The sequence below is a fragment of the Pan paniscus genome, chromosome 1 (genome assembly GCF_029289425.2).
Source record: "Pan paniscus chromosome 1, NHGRI_mPanPan1-v2.0_pri, whole genome shotgun sequence".
In the NCBI taxonomy this organism is placed as follows: domain Eukaryota; kingdom Metazoa; phylum Chordata; class Mammalia; order Primates; family Hominidae; genus Pan; species Pan paniscus.
In genome coordinates, this window is record NC_073249.2 from 125209186 (window position 1) to 125233339 (window position 24154).

At 33.9% G+C, this 24154-nt stretch overlaps 1 protein-coding gene across 3 annotated transcripts in view; it reads left to right on the forward strand.

Moving 5' to 3' along the window:
* Positions 1–21440, forward strand: part of OLFM3 (olfactomedin 3) — a 196053-nt gene extending 174613 nt beyond the window's left edge. For all 3 annotated transcript variants that reach the window (XM_003808492.5, XM_057302832.2, XM_034932162.3), the window contains exons 5-6: positions 17831–17937; positions 19101–21440. In XM_003808492.5, the coding sequence (XP_003808540.3) occupies positions 17831–17937; positions 19101–19778 (785 nt within the window). In that variant the 3' untranslated portion in view covers positions 19779–21440. The remainder of the gene's footprint in view (positions 1–17830; positions 17938–19100) is intronic.
* Positions 21441–24154: the final 2714 nt, after the last annotated feature.

The window sequence follows — 24154 nt, forward strand, 5'->3', positions numbered from 1 at the left end:
CATTGTAAAGACTATTTTACAAATATGCTTCAAGTGATAAAAAGAAATCCAAAATGCAAAATGTTGCATTCAGTTATCACAGCCTCAAAATAGTGTGGGAAATTGCTACATCGGAGGCTCCACTGTCATCATAGCAGGATTTCTAAAAGAATCCAACAAAATGAATCAGGAGGAAATAACGTAAACCTGAAGGCCGAAACACATGTTCAAGAATCCTCAGCTCTTTATTCCTCCTCAAACACAGTCTACATTTTCTCATTTACAGTTGGTCTTCTAACAATCAACTATGTATAATAGATTCTGTGACTCCAGTTTTCATTCCTCTCTAACTCATTTTACACATTATTGCCAAAGGGATTTTCTGAAGTATAAATCTGAAATTATTTTGCTCTGTTTAAAATCTCCTATGGATTCCTTATGTTGTAGGATACAGTCCATGTCTTATGTGACCCTTCATGTGTGGCCCCTTCTGCTTCTCCAGGCTTAGCTTTTGCCACTTCTCTCCTCACACACTAAGTCCCAGTCATGTGTGCCTTACAATGTCTTACCATGGAGTTGTTATAAGATGCTGTTTGTTCCTGCTCCTGAAGCACTCCTTCCCCTATGTACCCTGCCTCCATCAACGCACTTTCACTTGCCACATGTGATAAACTATTCATTTGTCAGGTCTCAGTTTAAATGTTGTGTCTTGCTAGAATCATTCATTGCCCTCCCAGACTAAGCTGGTGTCCTCGCTAGGCACTTCCAAATCCTGATATTTCACTAATGATTGGACTTCTCTTCTTTCATTATCATTGCATGTGTAACATAATGTGTCTTGCTAGACTTTTTTTCCGAGGACAAGAACAATGTCTATCATGTTCACTCTACATATTGTATCTTCCAATGCCTAGAAAACTACCTGGCAAAGAAAAGTCACTCAATAAATATCTGGTGAATAAATTTACTCTATAAGGAGTCATAGGAATAATTTCTACACTTTTCAACCATATTACCTGTTTCAAGTAGCAGAGAATGATCTGTTTTACTCATAACAAGAAATGCATCTTTTTAGCCACATCCTATTTGAGTCAAAATGGCTGGGCATGATAAGACTAAGCAAGGGAAAAGTTATTTATTTAACATAGCACTTACATAATTCTTTTACATGCTCTGCTTTTATAATTTGAGTTGTGGAGTTTATGGTTAATATACAATAGGTAAACATTACTTACATAAGGAAATTCTGCTGTTATATTTGATTATTTGTATATTAAGAAATATCCTTAGTTTAATGCCCATATTAGTGACAGGGCTTGCCAGATGGTGTCTCCACAAAATAAGATAAGAAGTAAATCTCAAATGAAGAATTACCCAGTGTCCTCAACAATATGAAGTTTACAAAGAAATATCCAGATGCATTTTCTATTAGCTCATAAAATATCTGGTTAAAGATTTTCTGCAAGTGACAATCTGTAGGATTTGTCTGTGTAGGGCTTTGACTTGCTTTTGAGGAGGAGGTCCATTTGTTATAGAGAAACCGTTCCAGACCCTGAGAATCAATTCACTCTTCCTAGCATGTCACAATAAACCCAAGCACATAGGCATTGCATGTAGTGAGCCAGCATCTGCTAAGTACAAATGCACTCTACTGAAGCAAGGACAGGCAATAGGATGATTCTAGTTAGTAAACCCCCTGAAACCTAACGTATGTCAGTTATGTTTTTGAATGAACAACACAAAAAACAACTTCTGAGATTTGCTCAATTTTATAAATGAGCTTTCCTTCTACAGGTATTTTGTCTGGTTTACCTAGATGGAAATAATTTGTACTGCAGTTGGGTAGTTCTATATTCTCCTCAGCTCTTTTTTAACCCCATTTGTTTGTTTTTTCTAACCCACATGTAACCCCCCAAATATAGCCTCTTCCGATATTTTGGACAAAGAGGGTTAATCTAAGTAGGCATGCATTCATCCTTTTTATTCTTCCTATTGAACTTTGCATAATATTTCTATAGTGTCCTTATGCTTAGGACTTGATCCTTAATATCTGTAACATCACGGATCTTTTTAATTAATTTTATCCAGTGGACCACAATGTTAGAAAGAATTTGATTGTCAAATAAACTGCATTAATCAATATTTATTTTTATTTTAGCTAATCTAAAATGAAACTTGGCAACTAATATGATACAAATATCAAATAGCAATAAAATCGGTATTCAACTTTCTTATTTAATGAGATGGTTGCTATATAAGTTAATTGAGATGACTTTATAAAATACTGAAAATAGTTCCCACATTTCATAAATGTTTTCATAGATTATTAGCAGCCTTCAGTTTCTTATTTACTTAGTAGAGGGGCCATTGCCACAAACAATGAATGTAACTCTTTCATGCTTTTTATCTCAATAACTGGTTAGTTTTTACTATCCCACCACGTTTAGGTCAATTAACCACTTATTGAGCATCTCCTGAGTAAAGAGGATATTTTATCAGCTGGACCACAACCCTTAATTACAATGTAGAAAACGTCCAGGCAGAGCCATACAGTCATTATACAGTGAAGTATAAAGCCACATGGTTACTGAAAAAATAAATAAATGAAACTTCATATTTTTATTTTTAAAAGAGCCACTCTATTTGAAAGAAGATGTGTTGTAGTATATATTACATATGTTGTTATATTATATATAGTGCATAAATATATGTATGTATATACACAATTGCAGAAGAAATCAAACATATAACTTTTAGTATAGCAGTAGGTTATAGTTTGATTAACACTCAATTTAGTATTTACATTTCCTGGCAATTGGTACAGTTTGGATCAATTCATCTCTGAGAACCCTTGAACTCCAAGGCTAATATTAACACATAAACAAATACCCAATTATTCGTATATCAGAATGCGTAGACTTGGGGAAGAAAACTGATGTTAATATCAGGACCATTAACAGAAAGGGTAGAGAAAGAAAAGCATATCAGGGGTTCAATTGTTCCAAAAGGGCCTATAATCCAGTTGCTATGCTGCTCAGATCTAGAGTGGGACATTGGATAATTACAGAATCAGCAATATAGTGACAACAGCAAGAAGGCTTATTCATCAAAGACATCTTCACTCTACACAAATGCTTCTCAACCCACACAGCCAATTAGTAGAGGGTAGAAATGGATTAGAGAGAAACAATAAAATTACAACAATGATGAATGTGTTTTCCCTCACTTTTTCAGTGGCTTTGCTTTTAAATAAATGTCACAGCATACATCACATGAATTTTAAGATGCTAAAAACCAAGCTAGTCTTATTGCCTGCAAAATCTAGGTTACCCCCAAATAGTAAGTAAGATCCCGAAGGAATCATAAGTCATCAAGACCACTGGGGCACCATAGGCACCAGTTTGCTTATTTCTACTAGAGAATTAAATGTTTGGAGAAATTAGGAAAATCTCTCAACAGTGACGGACCTCTGGCCTGAATGAGGTACAGTAATGTCCTTTTCTAAGTTCTTAATGTACTCCAATGAAAGACGGAATAGGATAAAGTCCCCTGTTCTTAATTGAATCATGTCACATTTCTAGATATGCAGAATGTAATTGTATGGATGTGAGAATTCGACTGAAAAAACATGATTGAAGTTTGTACACACCCCTAAGAACACCAAATAGATATTTAATGTAGATTATAATAAGGCTTTCCAGCTTTCCAGTCCTCTGCCCCAACTCCCTCGTGTTAGTGCTGTTTTAGGGCAATGGTTTGGTGCCATCTAGTGAAGCATTAGGTTCTATTACACAGCTTTGGGACTTCATGTTTAACAGAAGGAAGATTAGAAACTTAAAGTCACAAGTAGAGACTTGAGTTACTGTCTTTACCGTTTATGCCAAATTAGTTTTTAAACAAGAACCAAAGTATCTATGGGCTAATATTTTAATTTAACAATTATTTATTGACTCTCTAATGTGTGCTGGCACTTTGCTAGGTATTTGTGGATACAAGGATGGGAAGGAGACCATCTTCCTCTTCCTGTTGAGGTTATATTTTAGTGGGGACAACTGACACATAAGTCAATAACTACAGCAATATTGGATGCCTACTGCTTGACAAGCAATAGGCCAGCTGCTTTGCATGTGCTATTTCCAATGTATGCAAGAACTCTGGGTTAGGCATTAGTATCAACTTCACTAAAACAGATACTCAGAAAGTTTAAATTAACTTGCCAAAGATTCATGTTAGAGGCAATCACTTTACATGGAAGTCCTTCTGAGTTCAAAAACTGAGATTTCTTTCCACATACATAATGTCTTTTGTGGGGTACAAAATAATAAAGACCCCCCCAGATACCTCAATAACTTTAATTTAATGACTAGAACCACCATCCACCCAATTGTTGTAGAAAAAAAAGAGGCTAGATTCATTCTTAATTCTTCTCTGAACTTCACATCGCCATGCAATCGCCACATCTTTTATCTCCACCTCACCAATTTCTCAAAACCACCTCTTCTGCATCCTCACTTCCACCAGCCTAATTCAGAGTGTCATTCATGATTTTTCAACTGAATTACTCAAATGGCCTCCTGATCATTTGTTTTGGCTCTCCATCACTAAAAAATATTTAGTGTGATCTTTCCCCAATACAAATCTTGTTATATTACACCTGTATTCAAGTGGTTTACCTTTAAAATGGAATCCAAACACCTTTGCATGCTTTGTCTTCATGAAATGGGCTCTGCCTGATTCTCCAGGCCTTGAGTTCTCAGGTTCTCATGATGCACTTACTCTAAGCTTTAACCATTCTAATCTTCCAGTTTCTCAATTGTGCATGCTTTCTTTACCTTCTTGACATTGAACTTGCTCTCCCTTGTCATGGGACACTCTTCCTTCCCACTTTAACTATTCCATGATTTTTCCTTAATATGGTTGGATTCCCCTGGCATGGTCTCCCACAACCACCTCCCCTACTCTCCCATGACACTTAGTACATTAACATATTTTACAGAAAATGCCCATTTGTTTTTCTGTTTTAAATCTTTACACCCTTATAGATAAATTCTCCCTGCACTGAGAGATCAGAATCAATGTCTGGTTCTAGTTGAATTTCTGGAGACCATCGCAATATACCTGAAACACAGTGGACAAAAATTAGTATCTGCAGAATGGTCAAGAGCAAATTTGATTTGTAAAATCAAAAGCTTTAAGTTGCTTTCAAGAAATAAATCAATGTGTGTCAAATATAAAACACATCAATATCTTTTACAAAGCCAAAAAGCTTTTGGGGGGAAAGGAAAATAAAAGCACAGCCTTTTTTCATGTTTGTTGTCATTGCCAACTGTTCTCTCTTCAATGGCAATGCAGTATTTCATTCCAAAACATCTGATACTTTGCTTTATTAGCACTTAAAGCAAGAGACACGAAAGATCTCAGTGAAAGCAGGAATTAACAAAAAAGTCAAGCTGTGTGCCTGAGGTAGAGATGAGTGAGATTCGACTCAGAAATGCAATAGAGGAAATTTATAAGACTATTCCTTTAAATTAAATTGAATCTTCAAATAAGTCATTTACCAAAAACAGTCTTGCTCTTCCCAAAATTCTAGGTTGTAAAATAGAATGGCAATGTCTCCATTGCTATGCATTTTATTCTTTCTTCTGGAACTCTGGAACCTTAGTTATATTTTAGCCATATTTTTGGTAATTGGTAAATTTTATCATATATTTATTTATCATTAATCCTCCTCTTATCTCCTACATTTTTCTAGATTACAACTAAGTTATGAGCCTCTTAATAATATAAAACCTGTATTTCCAAAGTCAAGTAGGAATTGTAAAATTAGTTGGGATTTCATAACACAAGTTGTCATTCAGTTTGAATGCTGAACAGGCTTCTCCTTAAAGATATGTTCATAATTAGGCTTAATCCCAGAAAAGGTAAAAGGAAGAGTCAAGGGAGTTTCAAAAACAATTTAAAAGGTGAAACTGTGTTAACTTTGAAAAACGTTGGTTATTTAGAATGTTCATATTATTCTTGATCCCATTAGCCAGATAACCATTAGAAACTCATTCCGGTGCTCTATCCAATACAACATTTTAAATATCCATTCTTATCCCTACCTTTCCCTCACAAATATAACTCATAAGGCTAGACATGCAAATAAAAGTTTAAATAATATAAATTTATTTTACTACCAAATGTATGGTACAGAAAAACTTATTTTAAGTACCTAAATAGGTAGACTTTAAAGATCAAATCAGAAGTATTTCTTAATGCATGAGTTCTCTAATGGCCTTAAGTAAAAATAAATAACATTCTGTCCATAAACATATTCAGTAATCCATTTAATTTGTTTATAAGGGCATGGCCTTAGGATTCAAATCCAGAAGCTATTAGTGCAGGATATTACAGAGTACAATTATATAAGAAATAATTATAGATATGTAAACAAATAAAAGAGAGGACAGATGGTTTTTACACTTCGTTAGTCCAAACAACTGATCTTCCTGCTGAATCCCAAATGATATCTTTTCCTGAGCTACTGATTGATAAATATGGATTGTAACTGACTATAAGAAATTTAAAGTCCAAAAGTCATGATAGAAATAAAATGGTCACTTTCTTCAATTATTACATTTGGTAAGATGTATATTTCAGCACATTTTCTGAATATATGCAATGTGCACATACAATATTTTATAAATGCTAATGTTTTCATATCCTACTGCAGACAGAAGAGCATAGCAGGAGAAAATCAATGAAGCAAGACTCCTAACTTCCTTCTTTGCCATCCACCTTTGCAGGAACATTTGTCTTCCAGGCATTTGGGAAAATTATCCTCTCTGTCTGGCTCCCTTTGTCCTCATAAAAAGTGAGAGTAAAGTGAGAAAGATAATGATTTATTTGAACAAAGGCTAGTGTGAGGAAGCTGAGAAGTAAAAAATGACTCATTGTTTATTTTATTTTACCACATTTTACAGTATCTATGCTCCATTAGAATCTGGAGATACCTATGTTACTTAACACTAAGGTACACAAAATTATAAACAAAGACACTGCCAGTTTTATACATTCCTGTAACTTTAATTTTGTTAATTTCATTTGGCAAGATGAATTCTAGCTTAGGAAATCAATAACCATTTGTAAGGGAAGCATCTACTAAGAAGAAATCAACATCGAGAGCTCTGTCAGCTTTTTGCTTCCTGAGAATAAGGGTAGATGATGGTGATCATAAACATAACGCTGATGGTGTTTATTTGACCACAACCACAAATACCACCTTCTGTCCATCAGCATATACATGCTGTTGATCCACTATCTATTCAATGTTCCCTTAGTTAAAATGAAAAAATGTCAAGCTTCAGAATTTTCATTTTATAGATGAGGAAATTCCACTCCAGAGAATAAGGCATTGTCCAACTTCATACGATGATTGAATGCTGTGGCCTAGATTTGAAACCAGGCTTCCTAACTCATGCCTCAGTGTTCAAACCTGGATGGAATATACCACTCTAAGAACATTTCCTGTGAAATTGATGGGAGTAAAAACAGACAGACACTCACACACAAAAATTATAAAAGGAAAGATAGGCACATGATTACTCATGGTTACTAAACAGATTAAACTACCATCTGCTCATGGGATTCATTTATTTAATTATTGTCTTTCACAACATCAGCGTATTGCTCCCTACTAGATTATTTTTATAAACAAACCTTTCTTAACCATCATCAGCACAACAATAAAAACTTCCTGTAATCTCATATTTTCCGACTCCTATCTCCCTGCTTCTTTTCCCTTGAAAGAATCTTTTATAGCTGCTACTTTGGTTACGTTCTTTTCAAACCAACTTCGATTCATTTTCTGGGATCACCACACTTTATCTGAGTTTTGTAATCAGCAGTGACTCTTGCTGCCAAATTTTATGGTTATTTCTTTGATCTTATGCTGCTAGACATCTTAGTGGTGTTTGTCACAGGTCAGTACTACATTCTTCTTAAAACACTTTCTTCTTTTGGATTTCTTAATACCATGTTATTTTTTCTATCCCACTTATAGCTTATTCTTGGGCTTCTTTGATGAGTCTTATAAATATTGTGATTTACAGAGTTCTGTGCTAGATACCTTTCTCTTTTCTGTGTATGCCTTCCCTCTGAGGCAATATGTAGCTCCTGGCTTTCACTGTCATCATTATGCTAAAAACCATCAAAACTGTTTTGTCAAAACTCAAAGGAGTATCTGTTCCCTAGATTTATATGCTGTTTCTACTGATATGTGTAATAGTCATGAACAACTTAGAATTATCCCTGTTGGATTCTTTATTTTTGCTCCCAAACCCATTCCTCCCTCAGTCATTTCATCCGAGTAAATGACACTACAATCTGTCTAGCTGGACAAGCCAAAAATCTAGATGTTATCTTTGATTATTTTTTTTGAGTTTTTAAATTCCCTTTCCTCACATCTAATCCAAAGCCTAGTCCTATCCACTTTATTCTAAAAACATACCCCAAGTCCATCTACTTTTCTCCATCTCCACAACTGCTTCCATCATCTTTCACCTAAATCAGCCTGATAACCTTTTTTTTTTTTTTTTTTTTTCTTTTTTTGAGACGGAGTCTTGCTCTGTCACCCATGCTGGAGTGCAGTGGCACGATCTCGGCTCACTGCAAGTTCCACCTCCCGGGTTCATGCCATTGTCCTGCCTTAGTTTCCTGAGTAGCTGGGACTACAGGTGCCCGCCACTACGCCCGGCTATTTTTTTTGTATTTTTAATAAAGACGGGGTTTCACCGTGTTAGCCAGGATGGTCTCGATCTCCTGACCTTGTGATCCGCCCACCTCAGCCTCCCAAAACTGATAACCTTTTAATGAGACTGTTTACACTCTATCCACTCTACAATTAATATTCTATACAGTAGCTAGAGAGATCTTTCTAAGGTGCAGCTTACATTCTGTCATTCCCCTCCCCCTTTAAAATAATCCAATGACTTTCGATCATTCATAGAATAAAATCCAAATCTTGTCTTCACAAAGTTTACAAACTTAATGTGGACTACTGGACTACTCATCTCTCCAATCTCGTCTTCTTCTGTTCCAAGTGTATTCTAAATACATTGATCTTCTTTCTGTTTATTTGCTCCTCTTAATTCATCAAGCATATTAAGGCCTTTGCAATAACAATAATAATAGCTATTATTTCTTAAGTACTTAACTATGTACCAAGCACTATTTTAAACATGTAGCCATATTTTTTATTTAATCTTCTCAATAACACTTTGATATGATATTATTTCTATTGTTACCCATGAAACACTGAGAGGTTAGAAAATTGTTCAAGGTCTCCAGCGAATAAGGGATAAAATCAGGATTCAAATCCAGGCCGACTCTTTAACCCATGTTCCCAACCACTTTAAGATGCTGCCTTCCCCTAGCTATTCTCTAAATGGCTAAATCCACTAAACAGCTACTCCAGTAAATAAACTAAATGCCTAAATGTCCTTCTCTTGTCAATAAGATCTCAAATTAAATGTCACACACTGAGACGTCTTCCTTACCCTCCCAATATCAAGTAGCTCCCCAGTCACTCATTATAAAATTGCCCTACTTAAATCTTGGCATTAAATTTATTTCTGTATGATATGTTTAGTTTGTTTGTTTATTTGTTTTTTAATTTATTCTTTCTGTCTTCTCACCAAAATGTAAGCTTCACCAGAACAGAGGTGTCATGCTTTCTCATTATTGTTAACTCTAGTATCTGGAACAGTGCTTTCTGCTAAAAAAAAAAAAAAAAAAACCTTAGCTGCATGAATGAATAAATAAATGAATGAAGCACATAGGTCACAAACAAAAGCTATTCTTTTAACCACCTAAAAGTTTGCTTTCTACGGTAAGACTGACTGGAGTAAGAATCTATTTTCCCCACAAAACCAGGGAAAAATAAGAGTCAACTAGCCAAAAGACCACTTTACGTGGTCATCAAATGTGGAGAAACTTTATGCAAAGCACTTTGTCCCCTACTCAGTGAAAAGTAAAGGACATTTTCATACATAATTATCATATACCTACCTTGGGTTTTAAGCAAGTATATTGCTTTGGAGTATAATATTTTTAATGTATTCACTATTTCAGAATAAGAAACCGAAGATGCAGTTATTATTTTTAAATTGTTAATGCTTTGGGACATTAACTCTTCATTTAAAGTATGTTTCTTAGATTAACACTACAAATATTAGTTTACCCAAAGGATTTGACTCCAGGAATAAAAGTTGTGATGGACTGAGGTCAAATAAAGAGTAATAGCAGGAAGACAAAGCCTGCAATTGGGCATTTTGAGTCACTGGTCAGAGGGAAGATAGCTAATGGATGACAGACATGAAGCAACCTGACAGAGAGAAGATTACACAGAGGAGAATCAAATAATGCAAAACACTAAATTCATAAGTGTTCATAAGACCTTCCCTGGCCAACACTAGATATATATTGATTTCCTGATTATAGGGGTAAGTTTCCATCGTACAGACAAAACAACTACCTTTAAGACACGTGTGCAGGAACAAATTAGTGAGATATGGTGAAATATAACTATATTTGATTTTTTTACTAGACACACATATTCATTTTTTATAAACACTAAACATGGAACAGTGGTTTAATTTGCTTGTTTCTATGTTGACAGCTTATGAGTATGTTTTGTGAAAGAAGAGTAGAGGCAAATATGGCTAAACATAAGATATATTTCAGGTTATCTAAGAAGACTGTCTTAACGGAATGCTGTTATGGTACAGTACTCATGACTGAATTTCAATAATTTTTATTTAATATTGACAAATATTTAGTGCACTCATTGCTATGTCCTTTTCTTCTCAATACAGATTTGGTCCGATATAACTTCTTTCTTTAAATTTCCTTTCCAGTTGATTTAAAAAAGAGAAAAGAAGAAGAAAAAAGGCAACAGAAAGGAGAAGCATAAGCAATAGTATTTTGGGAAGCTATAACACGCGACTTGCCTCCCTGTTCACCTTTGTATTCTCAGCACCTAGAATAGTTCTGGTACAAAATAAGTTCACAGTAAATGGTTGTCAAATGAATAAATTAATTATTATATCTTTAAATAGTAACTATTGTTTTTACCCTCTAACATATTTCAGAGAAATGCTTAGTGCTACAAGAAAGTAAAGTTTGCTTTCTAAGGTATGATTGACTGGAATAAGAATCAATTTTCCTCACAAAACCAGGTACAAAATAAAAGAGTCAACTAGCCAAAAGACCACTTTACCATGGTCACCCAATGTTTAGTTTAAGAGCCAGAAGCTTTTAACCTCCGGTACAAATTCTGTCCTAAGTTTTGGCCGAAACAACCTAAGACTCAGCAGTATCCCTTTGCCATAGAGATGCAAGGCTGGATTAGATTCAAGCACCATCGAAGCCAAAGACACCCCAAGCCAGTGATGTGCTGTGGGTTGTTTGGAAATGTTGATTAGATAAGGCTCATGGTATGATTCAGAGCTCCAAGGACAGTTCTTGTTCAGGTTTCAACTAATCAACATCTGATTATGCACACCTCAACATCTTAAATATGCAGACATTTGAGACAAATACCAGAATTGTGTCTTCTTGCTTTGTACAAATCATGCTTCAGTCTGGCAATAAGGTACCTATACCATAGGAGGCAGTTTCGCTGGTAAATCAAACTTCACTTTGAAGTTTAATTTTATATATTTTTAAAATTATACTTTAAGTTCTAAGGTACATGTGCACAATGTGCAGGTTTGTTACATATGTATACCTGTGCCATGTTGGTGTGCTGCACCCATTAACTCGTCATTTACATTAGGTATATCTCCTAATAATATCCCTCCCCACTCCCCCCACCCCATGAAAGGCCCCGGTGTGTGATGTTCCCCTTCCTGTGTCCAAGTGTTCTCATTGTTCAATTCCCACCTATGAGTGAGAACATGTGGTGTTTGGTTTTTTGTCCTTGTGATAGTTTGCTGAGAATGATGGTTTCCAGCTTCATCCATATCCCTACAAAGGACACGAACTCATCCTTTTTTATGGTTGCATATATTCCATGGTGTATATGTGCCACATTTGCTTAATCCAGTCTATCATTGTTGGACATTTGGGTTGGTTCCAAGTTTTTGCTATTGTGAATAGTGCCACAATAAACATACGTGTGCATGTGTCTTTATAGCAGCATGATTTATAATCCTTTGGGTATATACCCAGTAATGGAATGGCTGGGTCAAATGGTATTTCTAGTTCTAGATCCTTGAGGAATCGCCACACTGTCTTCCACAATGGTTGAACTAGTTTACAGTCCCACCAACAGTGTAAAATGTTCCTATTTCTCCACATCCCCTCCAGCAGCTGTTGTTTCCTGACTTTTTAATGATTGCCATTCTAACTGCTGTGAGATAGTATCTCATTGTGGTTTTGATTTGCATTTCTCTGGTGGCCAGTGATGATGAGCATTTTTTCATGTGTCTGTTGGCTGCATAAATGTCTTCTTTTGAGAAGTGTCTGTTCATATCCTTCGTCCACTTTTTGATGGGGTTGTTTGTTTTTTCTTGTAAATTTGTTTGAGTTCCTTTAGGCTCTGGATATTAGCTTTTTTCAGATGAGTAGATTGCAAAAATTTTCTCTCATTCTGTAGGTTGCCTGTTCACTCTGATGGTAGTTTCTTTTGCTGTGCAGAAGCTCTTTAGTTTAATTAGATCCCATTTATCATTAGTTTGGCCATCTAAAATGTTAAGTCAAACTCCATAACTACAAAATCTGTATTCACTTGGACAATAGAAAGAACTTGAAGTTGCCATAAATTTTTACAGATTGTGTTTCCGCTTGGTAATTTCCTCTGAGTATAAAGTTTTGTGGGAATGCACATTACATTATGTTTGTTTCATATTCGAGACATTGTATTAATCTGTATTCAGAACAAAATTGGACTCAACTGACTTCTGAGATCCTGTGTATGTATATTTTTTCAAATAATAATAAAAATCATTCACATTTTAAAAATATTTTTAAGTTTTAGACTAACATTTTCTCCTTTAACTAGTGGATCTTCAACAGGAGTATATTTTTCCAAGATTGTAATCATTTAACTACTTTGAAAATGCATATCATTCATACTTGAATCATATGTACAGTATCTTTTATTACAGCTCCTGCACATTTACTAACCACTGTAAATTTATTAGCTTTGATATATATATTAAGAGATAAATATTATAATTCATAATATAAATTCTAATTTTTTAAGGTTGAAAGAATTAAAGAGCAAGAGATTGCTATGTCAATAGTAAGAGTTAAAAGTTTAAAGAACAGAGTTTCAATCTATTCCTTACAGGATAAAGGCAAAATTAAAATGCAGAATATTCACAGTTTCCATTTCTGCAAACTATTTACATCTTCCATTTTCAACTACTTCCTGGTCCCAAGGAAGCATGGCATGTAAAACCTGGAAATGATTTTTCAAAAGGGAATATATAAATGTGATTTTTGCTTTATAAAATTAAAGGCTACTAAATTTTTGCAGCTATTTCAACTTTTTACATTATAACCTAAATATTGTATGCATGTAGCTGGAAAATTGTATGCTTAGAATAAAAAGCAGTAGTCTCCTTCTTTAGCTCTGCTCCCCAGTTTCAACCACATTTAACAGTTTAATTTTAGGGCTATTAGTGATTATGTCTATATTTACATTAACATGCTTTTTTTCTTCAATTATTTTGGTTTACAGTTTTAGACATTGTTTATTGACTTCCTGCTCTGCAAGATGAGGATTTAGATAACTTCACCAACTCTGCTTTCTTTCATGTTTCCTCCTAATATGATTTCATGACTATTCACAGTTCAACCCTATCAGTGTTGTAATTTCAAGTCTTAGATTTGAATCTTCATTATTTTTCAACAATAGGAAAAATCTCTTACCTCCATATTTTTAAAATACGAAGACAGTTACACCCCCATCTTTCTTTCCGTTTCCTCTCCCAATGTTTAATTCTCTAACAACGTGGACTTTACCTATTCTTCCATGTTGTCATGGTTGGAAACATTTTGGCTTTCCTGTAATCACAGAGCAGATGAGATGTGTAAGAAGTTTTATGTAATTAGTTTATGGGCTGATTCTACAAGTTAGACATGAGTGTTTACATTATTATAGCAATGTTTATATTGTTCCTTGGGAGCTAAGTGGTGGACTTGGACACATTTCCTTCCTCTTTAAGCCCAATGTCATATTTGTTCCATTCAATGGAGGCTATTACTAGAGTTAAATTCAAGTGAATTATTTTGTATACATCAATAAATGCCTCTGCATTACCCAGTTTCTCTAGAGGATCTCATACAGTCTATCTATGTATCAATTCCACTTATTTCTGAGACCTCCCTCTTGGAACTGTGTTTCCATTCTGGGCTGATTATTCTCAAAGCCCACTGCATAGTTGTCATTCTGGGACAGGAAGTCACTATTTTCTTGTCTGATGTCTTCCCCTGTCTTGGTGTACTCACTGCAATATATCCCCAAGTAATTTCTGAAGAAAGAGTTCATTGTAGGTCAATTTTTGGAAAGTGCACATGTTAAAAAATATCTTTATTCTGTTTTCCTCTGATTTTCTTCCTAAATATAAAGGCCCTCATCATTGTCTTCTAGCATCCAGTATTGGTGATGAGAAGCCCAATTCTGGTCTAATTCTACCTGTTTGCATGTGACAAGCTCATATTCTTTCTCTAAACAGTTTCCATTTCAATTTACTCTTAATCTTCTAACATTTCACAGTAGTTTTTTAGAAGTAGATGTTTTTTCATTCATTATCATGTGTTCTTTTAATCTGAATATTTAGGTTTTGTTACTGGGGAGATTTCCTGTATAATTTCTTTGATAATTTTCTCCCCTCTTTTTCTCTCTCCTTTCATTCTAGAAACCTTGCTCTCTGGATGTTGGAGCTTCTAGATTGATCCTAGATGCCTCCATATTTTTTCTCTTATTTTCATTTTTATCTCTTTTGCTTTATTTTGGAGATAACTCTTTTTATCTTGCAATCTATTTTTTAATATAATTATATTTTTGTTTTCTAATAGTTCTTTTGTGTTTTCCTTTTACAATACACAGTATATATTATACAAATCTCTTAGAAGGTACTAGGATCTTGTCTATCCTCTGAGTTATCTCTTCTGTGGGGAGCCCTGGTTTTTCTGAACATTTACATCAGTCATTCTTACAAACTTTTTGAAAATATCTGGCCATCCTCGGTTATACATACATTTTTAAAGTTTTGAACAATAAATGTGCTTGGAAACTCTTGTTATTAAGATAGGGCTTGGCAATTCTGTCTTTGATGAGTAGGCAGGGAAACCACCAATGTCATTGTGTAGGAGGCTTTCTTCTGGCCCTCCAATGTCTGTATTAATCACCCTAGGTATACTCAGATCACCAACACAGTTTCATATTTTTTTTCCTTTGCCTTCTGGAGTCCTGCATCTACAGATGAAGATGTAATCAATTGCTCTTAAGGCATGGTTTAAGTGGTGTGCCTGTTTTCAGAGTCCCATCTCACTCCTAGCGTTCTTTCTACTTATGTTTCTGAGACCTTTCTTTTTTCTCTTCAAGGAAGATCATCTCCCTCCTCGGGTCTCACTTGCTCTGCATAGACACAAATGCATCTTATTCCATCTTCATCTTTAATGACCACTTTTCATCAACCCTGTCTTCTGGAAATTGGTTAAAACTTCTTCACTAGTGGCTCTTGTACCTTTGCTTTGCTTTTTTTCTTTTGTTTTTTTCCCCTCATGTTTTACTCCTTTACTATCATTTTAATGAGATCATAGAAAATGAAAGCAGATAAAATCATGTATCACTCCATCATCTGAAGTCAGAATTACTTTTCCATGCTTAGAAAAAAAAATCACATGTTTTATGACATTTTTAGGGGAAAGAGAGGCCCTTCTATTTGTTACACTCTACCTACACTTGAAATTGTTATGCTCATATCATCTGTTGATTAAAAAATGTATATAGGACATTATTAAAAATAATACTACTTCTACTTACTCTGCATTCAGAAAATATACTCAACTAGATCCATTCAGAATATGATTAACATTTTCTAGTTCAAACCGATACTACTTTACTCATATATTGTTTATGTGTTTGTACCAAGTAGAGCTTATATATTCTAAATAGGCTTAATGCAAGGTCTTGCAATTCTATAGATAATGTCATAAAGTCTTCTGAATTATTGGTCCAGTTTTACTGATTTGAGGAAATCATAAAGTAACCCACGCTATGGATATAATGATGCCATCACATTTGATTTCTTTTACAAAAAGGGAAAAATATATTCGATTCAAGTTTTATGAAATGCTAGAGATTATTAAATTTGTAGTTATCACTGAACTAATAGTGCAAAATATAATGTTACCATTCACCATCTTCCTAACTGCAAAGCTTAATATCCTGCCAATTATAAATTATTCTTATAAGAAGCACATATAGAGAAAACTGAGCCAAAATAAGCTTCAAGTTATAGTTAGTTTGTCTATGATTTGCTTTGGGTATGTGTTCTTTTCTTTCCAAACAAACAAGAACCAACAGGAACTAATAGAAATTGATCAATTCTAAATAGTCAGAGGAGGAAAGAAGATATGTAGAACAAGTAGGACCCAAAAGAGTTTTAAGAAAAGAAATAGAAGAAAATAACATGATATAAATGGACGAGAAAGAAGACTTTTGTTTAGACCAAAACCCAACATTTTATAGGCAGTCATATTGCCTTTCACAATGTGTATGATTAATAAATCACTTCTAAATTTTGCTGTTCAAAAATCTCATAAAACTATATATTGGGTGCTATGCTTACTACCTGGGTGCAATATACCCATGTAAGAAACCTGCACATGTATCCCTAAAATAAAAGTTGAACTTAAAATAAATAAAAAGAAAGATAAGCATAATAAGTGACCCAAACTAATATAATCCAGGTAAAGGGACAAAAACATTATTTTAAAATACAGTTAAAACTTTATAGTAATCTTTTTTTAAAATCTCACAAAAATGTCTAGCTTTCTGTTTGGTTTTGGCTTTGGAATTTATGAAGTCCAAGCTATTTCTAAGATCTTATTCACAGGTGGGCTGGGCTGATAAAAATATTACAACTTTTTTCATTAAAGTCTTTTTGTCACGTATTACATCTCTTCATCTTTCATCTGTATGTGACTTCAGGGTCTGAAGGTTTGAGTTTTGGGGGTTTTGTTCTTTGTGTGTTCATATCTGCCCTGTCAGACCTGTTATCTCTATAAGGCATTTACCTTTAAAATCTCTACCTCTTTCTTATAGACTGTGATTGAATGTTTTATTCTTATAGACCGTAAAGTTATCTTTCTTGGGGGCTTCTTCTTTGCCAAACAGAATGAAAATCAACTGGTACTGTTTTTCTGGCTGGTATAAGTTATCCATAGTCACAAAGCATGGGGACAGGGGAAGGGAAGGAGTTTCTGGCCATCAACTAAACAGGTCTATGGGCAATTTGCTTCATTTGTCTAACTTTTTACTTAAAAGCAGCAGCCACTGAATTGGTATAATGATAATGATATTCCTCATTTATTTCTTTCCGGATTGTACAAATCATTTCCCACTTTAAAATTTTATGTTTAAAATTTGGAGCATTGAAAAAGCAACTCCTTATGGTCCAATGTTTGGTTAAAGGCCCAGCACCCACTGTGAATAATCATTTATTCAGAAATGTGATATTAATCCCATGGATTGGCTTAGTTTTATGATCCCCTTCTTTGCTCTTAGTGTGAGTATGCGTATTGGAATCATTGGCTGTGTTCATCTAACACGTTTGTGTTTCTCTAATTTCAGCATGTGGCAAATTGATGAAAATCACAGGCCCAGTTACAGTCAAGACATCTGGAACCCGATTTGGTGCTTGGATGACAGACCCTTTAGCATCTGAGAAAAACAACAGAGTATGTTTCTCCCACAAACACCTTTGCTTAGAATTAAGCTCTGCTTACACTTTTTCTCTTCTGGACTATTCATTTTCTTCAGGGATATTTGTTTGTACTTGAAAACTGTTACATAATTTGCAAATATTTTCTGTTTGATAATATTAACATATCTAAGAAAGAATGACAAATCTATTTTAGTAAAATGTTCCATCTTCCAATTCATCACTTTAGCAAATCTAATTTTTATTGATTTTAGTCATGTTTTATGCTTGAAAGGGGCTAATTTCCTGTATACTCTTTCTAAAATATGTTTAGTATGAAAACATAGCACTAAATAAGTGAAAAACTCAAGGGCAAACTTCCCTGCCTACTCTTTCTAAAATATGTTCTTTAGTATGAAAAAATAGGACTAAATAAGTGAAAAACTCAAGGGCAAAACCAATTTACTAAATAAGCTTAAATATCCCTGGAGTCTAGAAGTAATTTTAAAAGAAATAGCGCTGAAACTTCTGGGAGGTATTTTCATAAGTTGACAATGCCTGTGCTATATAAATCAATATACTAGAAACTTGCCATAGCTCTATTTATGTCCTATTACAGAACTCAGTAAAAATTAAGATTCTCTAGGGTTATTTCTAAATGAGGTTAGTTATTAAGTTAGTAAAATGGTTTCTTTAAAATGTAGTTGTACTTACAGGCTAGCCCAATAAACAAGTGTTTCTAGAAGATTCTATGGTACTTATTTCAATTGAATACGAAAAACTAGACTACACATTTTTTTCAGAGCAAGAGATAGAATAAATGTAATTTGCTGAAGGTTATATTTGCTGTAGTTTTTGCTGATGGCATTATTTATCAGGTGTTGTAATTTGCATTGACATATGTTTGGTTCACTCAGTGATATGCACCAAATGGTCAGGAATTTAAAAAACAAAGAAAGAAAAAGCAAAAAAGCAAATTAATGTCAAGGTAGTAAATTCAGTTATTTCTTTTCCTCATAGACAGACCATAGCAATATTTTTACAAAAGCCTGAAATACATTGCGGCAGGTCAGCAGTAAGATAGTGTGGCTTCCAGAGCCTGAGAATTATAATAAGTGCTGACTCTCACTGTCTTTCTTTTGGGGTTATCAGAAAAGTACAGAATTTAGTCACTCCATTTATTTTTTTCCTTCTTCTCAGGTCTGGTACATGGACAGTTATACTAACAATAAAATTGTTCGTGAATACAAATCAATTGCAGACTTTGTCAGTGGGGCTGAATCAAGGACATACAACCTTCCTTTCAAGTGGGCAGGAACTAACCATGTTGTCTACAATGGCTCACTCTATTTTAACAAGTATCAGAGTAATATCATCATCAAATACAGCTTTGATATGGGGAGAGTGCTTGCCCAACGAAGCCTGGAGTATGCTGGTTTTCATAATGTTTACCCCTACACATGGGGTGGATTCTCTGATATCGACCTAATGGCTGATGAAATCGGGCTGTGGGCTGTGTATGCAACTAACCAGAATGCAGGCAATATTGTCATCAGCCAACTTAACCAAGATACCTTGGAGGTGATGAAGAGCTGGAGCACTGGCTACCCCAAGAGAAGTGCAGGGGAATCTTTCATGATCTGTGGGACACTGTATGTCACCAACTCCCACTTAACTGGAGCCAAGGTGTATTATTCCTATTCCACCAAAACCTCCACATATGAGTACACAGACATTCCCTTCCATAACCAATACTTTCACATATCCATGCTTGACTACAATGCAAGAGATCGAGCTCTCTATGCCTGGAACAATGGCCACCAGGTGCTGTTCAATGTCACCCTTTTCCATATCATCAAGACAGAGGATGACACATAGGCAAATGTGATATGTTTTCATTGATTTAAACAGTGTAATTTGTGATAAACTCTATAGGACCCCTTCCGTTTTTTTCTTCACTATTATTTTTCATCATTTCTCCAAAGCAAAGCATTTTTATTGTAAAGTTGGTGTTTCAAAAACATAGCTGAGCTTGTCTAACTTACCATGTTGGAAACACATCTTAACTTCTAAATTTACAAGGCCTATCATGTCCTTGTCATGAAAAGCACTAAAAAAAATAAGAGTTTAAGTGGCTAAAGTCATAGTTTTGCAAGAGATTAATGATCTGCCTTATATTAGAGTCAGAGACTAATGGTGGCTTAAATGCATGAATGTCTTTTTTTTTAAAACTGTCATTTTTTACTGTCTTTTGCTCCATATCAGGAAATATTTTGGTAGGAATTAGGAGAACAAAAAGCACTTTCATCCCATTTATTTCTTTAAAAAATGTAAGGATTTCATTTATATTGAAAAATAATCATTTTGCTGTTAACACAATTCTCTGATGCGGTGCTGTACAGTCATTTTTAAATCTCTTGCTAACATTTTATTGGCAGTATGTATTTCTACCATTGTAACCACCATTGTGCTATTGTATCTCTTCACTTCTGTGAAAGTAATATTTTTTATAAAATACACTGAAATTTAATCTCAGTAATTGAGTCCATTTTCAAGTGTGGTCAAGAATAATCTTCTTGGCTTACCCCTTTACATAAGCAGTATAAACTAAAATGAAAACCAAACCAGACACCTTACATAGAGTCTTTATTTTACCCCAAGTTTATTGGGCCACTGACATTGAACGCAACAACTGATTTCGTACAACTGAGTTACTCTGTTCACTCCACTGAAAGCAACCCATATAGTTTCTTGCACAAGGTGCATCTGGATTCCAAATATTGGATTTGAGTTGACTCTACTCATTTATTATACACTAAAGAAATTTTGTTCTTCATAGTTAAATGTACTAGCATTTAATTTATATTTTACATACAACTTGCAATAATGAAATTCCTTATGTCAGGACCCTGAAAATAAGCACATTTGAAAACTCTTAGAAAAAAAAATTTCTGTAATGTCCTCTAGATTTAGATTATGAGCCCTGAGGAGTTAGTTATTGGCAAGATTTGTGCAAAATAAAATATGGGGAGACTTGGGAGTTGTCTTTGTGGTTTCAAAAGTGTAAATAACCAATTCAGAAAAAAAAATGGAAAAACAACCACTTGTTACCTTGATTCACTGTATGTGGAGAAATAATGTAACCAAAAGGGAAGAGCTTTAATAATACTTATGTTAATAACTCTATGAAACATATAATCTAACTATATATCAAACATTTCATTGAGTTTGGATGTATTTTCCACATATTAAAAAAATAGTTCCCTAAGGCAGCTTTATGGAAACTAATATAGGTTGGTTTTACAATTTAAAAAGTATATTCTATAATAAATAATAAAACAAATTGTTTTAAATGTTTAGTTTCACACATACATAGTACCACGATTTTCTTTGAAAGATAAGGATGTAATGATTTAGATAAAGCATCATGTAAAGAAATCCTAACATTTAAGTGTAATTCATTTCAAATGTCACAAGTAAAGCATCATCCTCAAATATCTCACTGTCAAAATTGTAGAATTAAATAACCCAATCTTGAAACTGTCAAAGTTTAACAATGATTTCTTTTTTTGCCTACAAAAAGTTAACATGATTGAATGACTACTCTGGGTCCTTTTGCAATATTTTATTCTTTTTTTAACGAGTTTACATAAGCTCTGGTTTGCTACTGGGAGTTGGAAAATTTAAGAGATTCACTTGTCATTGTACACACACCACAAAAACAACCAGTCTGTGTTCCATATATTGAGTTTGTATGAGGAAAGAAAGTCACTTTAATTTTAAAAATGAATGAAATTTTAAGTAGATAGCCTCTAATAGATATCTGGATCACCATTACTTGTTTAAAATGATGTTATATGGTACCACATACATTCAAAATTTGGCTGATCACAGCTTATTCATGAGGTATGAAACTTGCAAACCACTTTATTGTTTTCTAAGTAAGATTTTATCATGATTTCCAATTTATAGTGTATGTGCTGCTAGAGCAAGCACAGATATTATTATTGTCACTAGAAGTGGGGAAACATGAATTTTAAAATGTGATAATCATTAAACATTTACAGTTTAAAAGCATTTTTCTTAATAAATTATTATCAGTTTTTTGCCTGAAATAAATAAGAACTACTCTATTCACTGTTTTTTTAATCTCCAACAAATAAAATAAATCTTATGAGGGAAATAATAAGTATTTTTAAATCACGCACATAATCAAAGCATTGGAGAAATCCAAGCTCAGAAAGTCTTAATCCTAACTGAACTACGTAACTGATATTTTCTGAATTGGCCAGAACATTAACAAGCTTTCATATCACTCAAATAATAATATGTTCATGGTCTGATTGTGTTTGTGTGTTATTTGTGGCACTTGAATCACAATGCTTATTATTTGCACCTAAACTTACATCTACGAGTTCAGATAATTATAGTATTTCAGTATGTTTCCAATATGTAGAGATAAAAGAAAAAAGAACAGCAGATGTGTTATATAAATAGAATTATGATTAGTTAAGATTCATTACAAACTCCGAATCTCTGATTCGTGTCTCCATACTCATGGAGTCATTTCACCTTTGTAGTCAGTATTATTCTCTCTGATGAGATCTTATCTTCAGAAAATAATGTTAATTTCTTATCGTTTCTTCTTTTAATAAGAAACAACAAGCTTTTATATCTTAAAATAATTACCAAATTTAGGTGTATGAATTTTTCAACCAGCAAAATTATTTTAAAAATGTAACTATATAAAATTATGCTTATGTTCATTTCAAAATAAAACCAATTATTTCCCTATTAAGGTAAGTTTTACATGTAATAGTTCTTTAGTGTTATTCTCCTTAAAGAATAATTTACAAAAAAATTTAAAAACTTATCTGATCACTTTAGCCACTGCAAAGTATTTAAAAGTCAAGCTTTATAGAAATATAATACTTTGGAAAACAGAATCCAAAATGTCATCTTGTTGACTTGTTAGAGTAGTTATGATTATATTCTTTGTTGTACTCTGTGTGATAAAGTTCCCATGACATGATCAAAGGTTGGATGCTCATGAAGGAAGAAGAACTACTCTATTCACTGCAGCAAGAAGGAATCATCTATGAAGCAGGAAAAGGGCCCTCGCCAGACACAGAATGTACTGGCACCTTGAGCTGGGACTTCCCAACCTCCAGAACTGTGCGAAATACATTTCTGTTGTTTATAAGCTTAAAAAAAATCGACATCTAGAAACAAAGTGTACTTCACTTTCTCCATCATCAGATGATAAGTAGAACATGAGACAAGCTACTATGAAATAGTCTACCTAGTGTTCTAGGAAAGGAGCATGAATTATATGCGGACTCTATAGGATGAAACAAAGCCTTCATTACTTAATGTTTAGAGCTTTAAACAGTTATTTATAGAAAGGCCCAGAGTCATAAATATTCAACTCAGCAAGGAGTATCCATACCGAAATCAAGATTATAGAATCATTTCTCATTCTAAAAGTTAACTAAACTCAGCATAAAACTATTAGCTAACAATTTGTCATCACTAGTGGATTCAGAGAAAGTCTGGGACTTAATAAAATCTGTTCTTTTGCATTGTTGGCCTTATACTAGAAAATAAAATAATGACAGCATTAACTTATGGAAGAAAAAACAACTTCATGAAAATTTTTCATTATTTTTCTAAGAAACGATGAATGCAAATCTTGAGAATCTCTTGAATAAAGAATAGAAAACTATTTGCTCTAGCAGTTAGCCAATCAGAAAAAAAAATGTTTCCCCCAACTGATTTTACCAAAATGATTTATCTGACTTACATCTTAAAATTATGTTATGCAGTTTTTCTCTTCTGGTTGATCTATCAGGCATAGTGGAATTTTAATCCTGTTTGGAGCCTGCCTTGTCTCCAAAATGTCAAACTGGTTGGCATAAAACTTACTCCCTTTGAAGTTCGGTTTATCAAGTGTCAAATAGGTTTTACAGATATAAATTATTATGAAACATGACTTAAAAGTGACATAAAAGAAAGGAATAAAGTTATACGTTGCTAAGAGGATATAATAACTTTCATATTTTATATCTAGGACAATCTTAAAAAATAATATAAATATAATTATTCCTAGTTAAAGATATGAAGTGATATGGTGAACATGGAAAAGTTCTTGGGGATATTTTGGTACCCTGAGAAGTCTGCTAGTAAACCATACACATCTATGCAGTTCAGTGTCATGTTTCATCCCTATCAATGTTATATTATGCCCGGAAGAG